We start from the raw sequence: 10,000 nt of genomic DNA on the forward strand, positions 1-10,000 counted from the left end.
CCCTTAACAAGGAAAACTTGCTGGTGCAAAAAGGGTAAAATTGACAAGATTTTTCCTTGAGAAGGTACAGCTAGAATTCCAAGGAAAAATTATCAAGGATGAAATTTGTTCGTGTAAAGAGACGAAAAGGAAAATGTAGGAAGGCTAAGATGAAAGCAAGTTGGAGTGCATAAGCTTCGACGAGCTAGGGACTGGAACATTTTTTATGTACTTGCTAAATAACGAGTATTGTGGGTAAATGTATTTACATTCGGCGGAGCTGAACTGTAAGTGATAGCGACAAAGAATGTAAATATTGTCCTGTTGGCATGAAATGCACGGGTGCCGCTATGGCATTGAATTAGTCTATTGTTATTTAGATATATAAGGTTTGTCAAGATGTAATGTATTCATCTCAGCTCTCGAACTTTCAAATTTTATTTTAGATCACTTTGTATGTCTGGAAATCTTATATTACCTCTAGCCCTCAGAGGTTGGTGCGCCTGCATTTGGTTGGGGAATACGTTCCTATTTTCCCACTGGGTTTTTGGGTTTGCGTATCAGGCGGTTGCATATGCTTTATAGCCTGAGTGGTTCTTATTTTATGTTTACCTTGTAACTAGTATCTTATCTGAGCTTTGTAACGATACTTGGACGGCATTAAACACTCACAGTTCGAGCTGCACACCCATCCTTGTGTACGAGTCAGGAATATAAATAGGAAAGGCTAAACTTATTCATCGTCTACACGACTAATCATTCCTTTTCGCAGGGAGAACTTCAGTGTCAAGGCCGGAAAAACGGACTACTATGCGCGGGAAATGATTCTTTCTAGGAATCGATCGTAGAAAATTCGGAAAAAGTTAACGTGGCTCATCAGCCAGTTTCGACAATTTTGAGGAAATGTATTTTAGCAGGATCAATTCAGTTTTAACATAACGGCAATGTTATTGCACCAAATGAAACACCAATAATTGCTTAAGTGAGGTTCTCATTAATATGACGTAATACGCTATCATGACAACAAAAACACCATCTAAAAGCATCCTATATTTTGTCTTAAAACGTTTATATATCAAAAACGAACTCGGGTACCCTCATTTTTTGTTGCCGGAAAGTGATTATCAGGCTAATATAAAACTTTAAACCTTTTTGCTTACCTTCACTTTACTTCCTTTAATCTTCCATCCGTGTTCTAATGCATCGAGTTCAATTCTGATATCCTCATCACTGTTGGACACAAAGATCCCAGCCACTGGAACCAGAAGTTTACGATGTCTTTGTTCTTCTTTCTGGCACACCTGCTAATTATTGCAACGTTCGAAATGTATCGATTCAGAATCGTGGATCATCAAAACTGATACAAAACAGATGCGGCTGTACTGACTCAAGGCTGACTATTTGAAAAATGCAATACATTTCTAGAATTATAGTTGCAGATAAAGTAGTGCCCTGTGATCGGTACCAATTACTGGCCTTCAACTTATATAATTGCCTTCTTCCAAACCCCCCGTAAAGGTCCAGCGTAGAATGCCTACAGCCACAGTACATGGTGACTACATTCATTTACGGTCAATCTCAAAAGCAAGTGCACTGTAGTACCTAAAGACATAGAAAAACCCTATATCATAAGCTTTGGTTGCCGAAGAAGCCGGCCCTAAGGTAATCCGATCAACCCAATGGGATAAGGATGCCGGAAACACTTCCGCCACACAAATTGGAGTAAAGCCGTAAAGAAATAATATAAGGGAATGCAGAAGTACCTTACATCCTGTTGTCGTATCATCTACCAGATAGATCAAAATCTTCCAGTTTTGTCCTTGCCTTGGCTGCTCTGCAAAAGCCGCTATTTGCATTCGTTTCTTGTCGTTTTTTTCTGGACGTCCAAAGGCAGCGATTTCAATGTCTTCCGGTAGCACTGGAAGGGTTACTTCGATGTCATTATGTTTGTGTTCTATTTTTGCATCAGGGTAAACCTCCTTTAGGCTTCTCCAGCGATCTGATTGTCCAGATGGTGCTTTGACGACCATTTGTTTCGGTCGACATTTCAAATCGATATTCCATGTGTTACCTGCGTCCACCAGACAGCTGTGCTCAATTGATACAGTGTTTTGTCCTTTCTTGAGGTCGTAACAGCAGCTGACTTGAAGGTTTTTCGAGCCCCGGTCGTTGTTGACCTGTTGTTGGTCAACTGAAACAAAACAAATATGGTACATTCTGTAAACTAACTTTTGGGGATTGAGTTTCCCTAGTCCTTTACCTAGCTCTTCCATATATTAATTAAATCATTACCTAAAATTCTCTGAAAATTCTGTTCTCTCGAAACTCTTTAAAGTATTGATCAACACACAAATACAAATGTACATAGCAAGCATAAGAACTGGCAAACATGCCTTTGCCAACAGACCTGTCTCAGGGAACCGTTTTTCATAAACCACCGTTCCTTGGAAGGAATTTTTTTTCTATACCCCGTCCCAAATTTAACCGATTGAAAGGTTTGATCTTTACCACAAAGGCACAAATCTGCAGTGCTTGTATGTGGGAATAATTATGCCATCACTTGGATATCAGGTAAACCCGACTGTTACACACTCTCCTGAAGAATATCAGCCTTCCTGAATAGTTCTCCTTTTTACTCTGCGAAAAGATGTGACTAAGACGCAAAATAAACGTGAGAACATGTAAACTAGTTTTAACTCTAATCTGGTTCTCAGACTTCAATATTATTGTGCCGTTCACAAAAAATTTGGTGTATTATTATGTCATAAGTGCTCGTACGGAGTGCGTTACGTTCAATTCCACTGAACTTGTTTCCTAAAGTTTAAACCGCATTGTATAATTATAAATTTAGTTGTTGTCGTTGCCAGTGAATCAGACACAATAAAATTTTATGCTGTGCAAAGAGAAAACGTACTTAAACAAGAACATTTTTGGTGACACTGCGAAAAAAGCGGTTTGCTGTTGCTGGGACACCCTACCCAAGAAGATTAAACGTAGTGGTTGCTTTTGTGAAAACGCCATTGCAGACAAAATCAAAAGCTTACCAATAGTCATACTTGTTGGTTTTTTAACTCCGTAGAGTGACAGTACCATTTTCTTGCGAGGCTCTGGCGTACTGTGCAGAACTTGTTTCGTTGCCTTTATTTATATCCACAGGTCATAGCCGCTTACACCTTAATAAGGTCAACAAAAATTACCTCATATTATATTTCACGCCGGATTTTCGGTTTCCACACTCATTGTTTAATATTTATTGTTATGAATTAAAACTTCCTTGGAGCGCAATTTGGTATTTTATATGTTATTCAGTAAGGAAAGTTAACATCTCGGGGTTCTTCCCAAGCGGAAGTTTTGCAGCGTTGCACATCCGCCTATACTCATTAATATTTTCACTTTGACCTCGAATAACAACTCTAAAATTATGAAAACTTCCGTGACGTGCTCGGTAGCTAGCGATGGGTCACTTGCACGATCACACTATGTTTGAAACCTTCATCCACATATTTTCTTCCAAGAATTATAAGATAAGTTAGCTTATTTGCGGTTTAAGGAAATATAACGCATTATCTACCGATGTCAACCGGGTCTTTCCCAACCGAAACTGAAAACGCTTTCGAAAGCATTAATATTTATGCAGATCATTCAAGCCACAAACGACTTGGGGAATCCCCTAATGTAGTGCCCTCAAAAATCTTACTTTCGATGGATCTTGATAATAGCAGAAGGTAAGTTTCGATGAGAAATCTGTTGATTTACTGACAAGTATGATCATAAACAAGGCCCTCCTTTGGTAAAATACAATGGTTAACTATTGAACGAGCAGGCCTCCTAAATGGCAGTCGTTTAAAAAACATGTTTTTACGTCATTAGAGAAAAGACGTTCTTACTTTGAATCTATTATTCTCTCAAATGCTTTTATTTGTTAAGTAATTTGGTTCGCTGGCTGGTACGGATCCATTAGGAAGAATACAGTTGTGAGAGCAGATCCAACATCAACCCACTCGACGCAAATCGGAGACCCCATGCAGAAGCAGCAAGGGGTCATCATGTTGAAGTTCTGAGTCTCAGATGTGTATAGAGGCTTTTAAAACAATTGGCCCTATCCAAAAATCATTCAAAAAGTATGTAATATGTTTTGAGTGTTCTGTTTCTTTCTAGTAATCTATAGCTTCGTATGATTCCTTTTCGTCTTCTTCGCTTGAATACTGCAATTCGTTAATTGATAAACAAGATATATTTTTTAAGATAAGGTTTTATTTGTGCTAGGCCGCCGGCTGCCTCTTCATCGCATTTAAAATTAGCTCAGCATGGGAGCCGCGAAATGCTTTTGCCTTGAAAAACACCTTGTGTGATCTGGCACAATAACTTGGTCATATGCTCACGCGATTTGAACTTACACGCTATAGATCGTTTTCACTGTCACGCAATAAAAAAATAAATCGAAAACCATTCAGTGGAAAAAGTCAAGAATTCGTGATGTTGTAGATGATAAATGAAGAAGACACTTCTCCAAGTTTTAGGCCTGTGCCTTTCCCCAAACTTCAGATATTCGTCGAAATGTTTCGCAGAAATTTACAGAGCCCAGTATGAAAACGCCATGTTGGTGTACATCTGTGGTGCACCAATATGGCGGCCGGAAAATAGTGTCAACATCTGTTACTTACTTTGGCTATCTAGGCGAGTGGTCATCTGTACTGAACAGACAGCTATTTACTTAAGCACTTTTCCTAATGCTTTAAATTCTAAAAAGGCTCAAAACCATGAGATAAATATATATTTCTCAATAAACTCGATCGTCGCCTCGTGTCACGCACCGCTATAACTCAGAAATTCAAAATGCTCTGGTTTCCAAACGAAGCACGCTATTGAGCTTTAAAATTGCAAATGGATACAAATTTACCGCCTCTTATGCCTGATGAGGATAAAAACTTTCGTGGCTCTTTAGTTTTGGATTTTAGAAAATGATGACGTCACGTGAAAACCATCTATAACCTCGACTAACAAATTTAGCTTCTTAGCTCAAGTCGATTAGGGGATTCCCAACGGGATAAATTTTGCAGGAAGGTCATGGTACCGGTATATAAAGATCGTCTCGAGCAAAGGCCAAAACTGTGGAGGAATTGATCAGGTGTTCTCGACTATTTTGGACGGCCTAGTCAGTTAAGGTTTCAGCTTCTGAGGACCACAGAGAATTGCAGCAAGGTTTATATCTTCGTGTTTTTTAACATTCTACTTTATTAAGTCAGTAGCGACACAGGAAAGAAAAAACTCTTGCTACATATATAGTGAATATTCAGTGTAGCTCGGCATTTATTTATTTTTATTTCATTTCATTTACAAAATTCTCCCTGAGGCTGGTGGGCATACTATAGAGCACTAGTCCCGTGCTAGGTATACCCACCACCTAACCAACCCCTTAAAAAGAATTGATACCCATTCCCTGGAACCCCACTAATAAAAGGAAAACCAAAAGAAAGAATTATTCAGAACAAAGAAAGTTAACAAGAACAACGTATAACAGTATGGGCGCGGCGGCACTTTGGACAGACTAATGTCACCTTGATTGAAAACTGAACTTAGTCTCTTATAGAAAAACGATTTTAACTTTTTCTTTAAAAGTACTAACTCAACCTCCGATCCTATAGCGATAGGTAATTAATGCATTCCACAGATTAGTTATTCAGCTGAAGAAAGAGTTGCGAAAAAGAGATGTATAAGCGGATTTGTTATTGAGAAAAAGCCCAGAAGATCCCCGACGGGAACGCCCACTACAACATTGAACAAGGTTATCTACATTAATGTCAATAAGTCCATAAATACACGTATAGAAAAATAATAAATCAAGATATTCCAGCCTGTAGTTATCAGATAGGTGGTTAAGGTTCAAAAGTCAGTCCTTGTATGAGAGTTCAGAGTTCATGCAAATAAAAAGTGTAGCTCTCCTTTGGATATTTTCTACTTCCAGCATCAATGTGGGAGATTGCGGCGCCCAAAGTTGTGAAGCGTAGCACAGGTTGAGCACATAAGGGAAATATAACGCAGCTTGAGGGAATCCTTCTTGAGGTCACCCGAGCAGTTTGCTTTTAGAAATCCCAGCATGCTATTAGATTTTGGAACCATTTGAGCAAGGTGTGCAGTCCGCTTAAGGTTCGAGTGAGTCACGCCAAGGTCTTTTGCGGAAGAGACAATTTTACGATTCTCGTCCATTAGCCTATATAACCTTTCGGAGCTTTGCTTTTAAATTTGCAGATAATTTAATGTTGTCACCATTAAAGGAACTTAGAAGATTAGGGTTAAGTTGCTGTACAGGAATCGAACACAGCGCAACCTATGCGCAAACGTGCATAAGCGATCGATTAGCAGTCGACTCTCGATCGACAGTCTCAGACATACTCTCACTGGGAAGGTTCATAAGTTAATTTTGAAAAGTATTATATTCCTTTATTTTCTACGACGAATGCCTTGCGGAGTTGTTGACGTCTACAGGTGAGCATTATCAGCATTGAAAACCTAAAAATGTTGCCGAAGACTTCTGTGCCTTCGTGTATTTTTTGTGTAACCCAAACCCAAACTCTCTGAAACATATGAATAAATCTGATATATTTTCCATGGAAGGTTAAATTGAGTAGCCCTACTGAGTTTTTCCTAGGAGAGACTAAATTTTCAACCCAGAATAAGCCACCATTGTTTATAAAAAACTCTATTTTCGGTTCAAAAATGAATGGCATTGAGTAAGTTTTCTTACATGTCACGCGTCACCCATAGTGCTCTTGTGTATTCGGGTTTTGTGATGTCTCTCAGTTTGTCAGCGATCGTTAGCTTTGAACCTCAATTACATGGAACGCATCGTACTTGCCATAGGTTTGGGGAAGCCGCATTGCAGGCAGAAGTCAGCGGGTACGAGCGATGTTTTCAATTTAAAATTCTCAAAATCGGATGAGCTCACACCCACCCTGGCCGATAGTTTTGATATTTCTATAGTATAGTGGCTATCGTCTAGTTATTTACGTGATTTAGAAACATTTCTAGGCGACTTGACGGGCAAAAGGCATTCCTTGAACACTCAGACGGTGATCAGTCTTGTCTCTCGATTTAAATTCAATGTCCACAAAATAGAACGTTTTATGAAGGGCGAAACACAAATTAAACTGGTAATACGCTTTAAAATCCTAAAGTCACCAGGGTATTATATTAACATGCAAGTAAGTAATTGTTAGTGAGGCGGCCATTAATTTCTTGCTGCTTCTTGCGCGCGTCCTGGTCACGAGACTGAACTGATGATGCATCGACACAATCCACAGCATATCACGGTAAATACATGAGCAGTTTCTGTTCTTTTTGCTCCAGTCTTTATTAATGTTTGCGGAGTTTTCTCATCTTTGTCAAAACCCTTTAAACAGACCTGTCGGATTATGATTAAGACGAAGATTACCTGGACGAATATCCGCACAGCCAGTAACTTCCTTGTTGCCTATAATGATCTCAATGAAGCATGACTTCAAGTCGCATGCAACTAATATTCCCAACACGGTTTTCTTTCATGCAGTTCTTGCCATGATGTCAGACGAAGTCCCCCCGAGAAAGCAAAAAAAGTGTGTGGAACCATGCAGTAAGGACCACACGTACTTGCTAGACGTATTCAGCTGCGTCCAGCCAACAGAGTTCCATGGACAAAACCATCCCCGCCAGCAACTTTTCTTATACCTTTCAAGAGCTTCATCTAAAAACAGATCAAGATTTATTCAGGTATTCTTCGAATGAAAAGATTTGCAAAAGAAAGAACGAGAAAGTTGGTCAAGTCTGCCATAAATAAATTACATTTGCTTTTGTGGAAAGCTCCAAATTTTCCCTGGATATTTCGGGATCCATAACCTTGTATATTCAAAAGGCACACGTGGATTAAAGGCGTGTTAACTTTGCTCTTATCTGGAAAACATGTTACATGGAAAGTTTTTCAAAAAGAGTGGATATCATGGCTTACAAGGCACTGGATTAAAAAAAAGGATAGCAGTTTTAAAGTTTCACGGATATCTTTAGGCATCTGGCAATTTTTCGGGACTGTACTGAAGAAGCGGGGCCCAGTTGAACTTCTTAAAATTTGTCGTCTTAAGTCCTAATTAAACAGCCGGTTACGTGCTTCGTGATTTTGCTTCATTAAGTGAGTTTTTTTTTTCATTCTTTTCAATAATCTTATATGGCGTCTCATCAGAAATAGGCGTCCAACTGACTGGAATGGAAGAAAGCAAGTATGCCTGTCTTTGTGATCATTTTAGAAAGAACATTCCAGTACTGGTTAGAAGACGGAGACAATTTTAATGATGGCGAAATCAAATTCATGGATAAGAAGGTGGCATGTCAGTACCCCCTTATGTCAGAGCGACGTTTTTCTGTCAAACTGATGTTCGGCAATTGTTGTCAATTTAGCATTTCGTCCTATAATTGTAGTAAGTTAACGTTAGTGGCCCAGTTTTCCTGTCAATCAACCGGTCTGCTAACAGCATTACGTGACTTTGTATATCTACTTTACAGGAAGAAAAACTTTGTTTAGGATTGCGTCGAGTGCATTCTGATAAGTTTTGCTGGAAGAAGTCATCTTCTGCTGACAAAATTATTGCTATTCTGAAAATGGAAGATCTGGAAGCTATAAAAAAGGTAATGACCAACGTTTAGTACAATGTGTGTTTCACTTACATTATTATTACGTTCCAACGTGTCAGTTCCTCAACGGAAAATGACTTAAAACCTGGCCATTTGGTCGCATCAATGAAATAAGCATTCGCATGCGACAACCTAAACCTTGTTTGGATTGTATCATGATTATTGAAGACTGTTTAAAACTTGATGAAGCGATATCGTTCAGGTGACAGTAGTCCCGAGAAAGAGGCTGTTGTTGATGATGACATTGGCTGACTTTTCAGAGCCTGAGGATTACTTCCGCTCAGGTTGTCAAAACGTCAGTAGGTGTCACCAAAAACAGTCCTTCTCAGGACCCTGATATGCCTGAACCCGTGTGATTAGAAAAGAGAGGAGAAAACGCCCTGCTCTTCTGAAGTTTGATTTTTTGTTTAATTTTTGGCTTAGCAGCAATTGTTCATATTTACATGTAACTTGCGCACTACAAGTATTAAACCATTAAACTATTGTTATTATTAGGTTAGACCATGTGCTTCCTTTGAGGAATTAAGATTTTCATAAGTTGGGCCTCAAGCCTTTTTGTTACAGTACCGCTCAAAAGTAAGTTACCAAAGTGCGTTGCGCGCGACGCGATTCGGGTCGCGCAAGAACCTGTTTGAGTGAATTAACGACGGCTAGATTGCTCCTGCAATGAAAGTTAGAAAGATCATCGCAGTTAGCTAAGCAACTTAAACATTTGCAAGTGCTGAAGCCTGAAAAATCCAAGCGGGCTTGAAGGCGATTCGATCCTATGACCGTGCTGACCCTGCAGTGTCGTTGTGTTACATGGTTGTCACATACAGTCATGTACACATGCGCAGAATACGAGGAGTGGCGGATATAAAGGGGTCAAAAAAGTAGTATATTTGCTTGTTTTACTGTTAAAGATTCTATACGTGAGGTTGCACCGCACTTGCTCTACTAACTTAAGTATCAAGCCATCTGACAGATCGTAAGTACTTTTTGTCTTTGGCTAACGAAGCTTGATTAGAAATAGAACGCAAACTGCGGTGACGAACATGAGCCTATTTCAGTTATGCCCTTGTTTAGCCTCATGTTCGTCACCCGCAGTTTTCGTTCTATTTCTAATGAGAGCTGGTTAATATTGAGTTTAATTTGTATCCTGCTGGAAGTGAATGAAATGAATATCCCTATATTCTAAATTTATTTCAGGTTGCTCAAATGTAAGAGCAGAGTAAAGCGCAATCTCACAGTGCGAGTTCAAGTCCCGTTTAATCATGCCCCTTTTTAGGTTCCTCTACAATTCCCTAAAATGTTTCCTTATCTGCAATGATCATAACATTTCATATCTGAAAGTTCAAAGATATATTTCTTTACATATCCTCCA

General features: G+C 39.2%; 2 protein-coding genes across 5 annotated transcripts in view; one reads left to right on the forward strand and one right to left on the reverse strand.

Moving 5' to 3' along the window:
* The window catches only part of LOC137997209 (uncharacterized), a 7,450-nt gene extending 4,286 nt beyond the window's left edge, over positions 1–3,164 (reverse strand). Inside the window, exons 1-3 of one of the 2 annotated variants that reach the window (XM_068843081.1) lie at positions 3,024–3,164; positions 1,743–2,170; positions 1,140–1,280 (exon numbers count right to left, since the gene is read on the reverse strand). In XM_068843081.1, the coding sequence (XP_068699182.1) occupies positions 1,140–1,280; positions 1,743–2,170; positions 3,024–3,072 (618 nt within the window). In that variant the 5' untranslated portion in view covers positions 3,073–3,164. Of the gene's footprint in view, positions 1–1,139; positions 1,284–1,742; positions 2,171–3,023 lie in introns of both variants that reach the window. The other variant, XM_068843080.1, reaches the window with a different exon arrangement.
* Positions 3,165–3,584: 420 nt separating this feature from the next.
* The window catches only part of LOC137994681 (uncharacterized), a 10,532-nt gene continuing 4,116 nt past the window's right edge, over positions 3,585–10,000 (forward strand). Inside the window, exons 1-4 of one of the 3 annotated variants that reach the window (XM_068840285.1) lie at positions 3,626–3,704; positions 3,907–4,100; positions 7,526–7,725; positions 8,509–8,631. In XM_068840285.1, the coding sequence (XP_068696386.1) occupies positions 7,534–7,725; positions 8,509–8,631 (315 nt within the window). In that variant the 5' untranslated portion in view covers positions 3,626–3,704; positions 3,907–4,100; positions 7,526–7,533. Of the gene's footprint in view, positions 3,705–3,906; positions 4,101–5,088; positions 5,182–7,525; positions 7,726–8,508; positions 8,632–10,000 lie in introns of those variants that run through there. The other 2 variants (XM_068840286.1, XM_068840287.1) reach the window with 2 other exon arrangements.

The sequence above is a fragment of the Montipora foliosa genome, chromosome 3, assembly GCF_036669935.1.
Source record: "Montipora foliosa isolate CH-2021 chromosome 3, ASM3666993v2, whole genome shotgun sequence".
NCBI lineage: Eukaryota > Metazoa > Cnidaria > Anthozoa > Scleractinia > Acroporidae > Montipora > Montipora foliosa.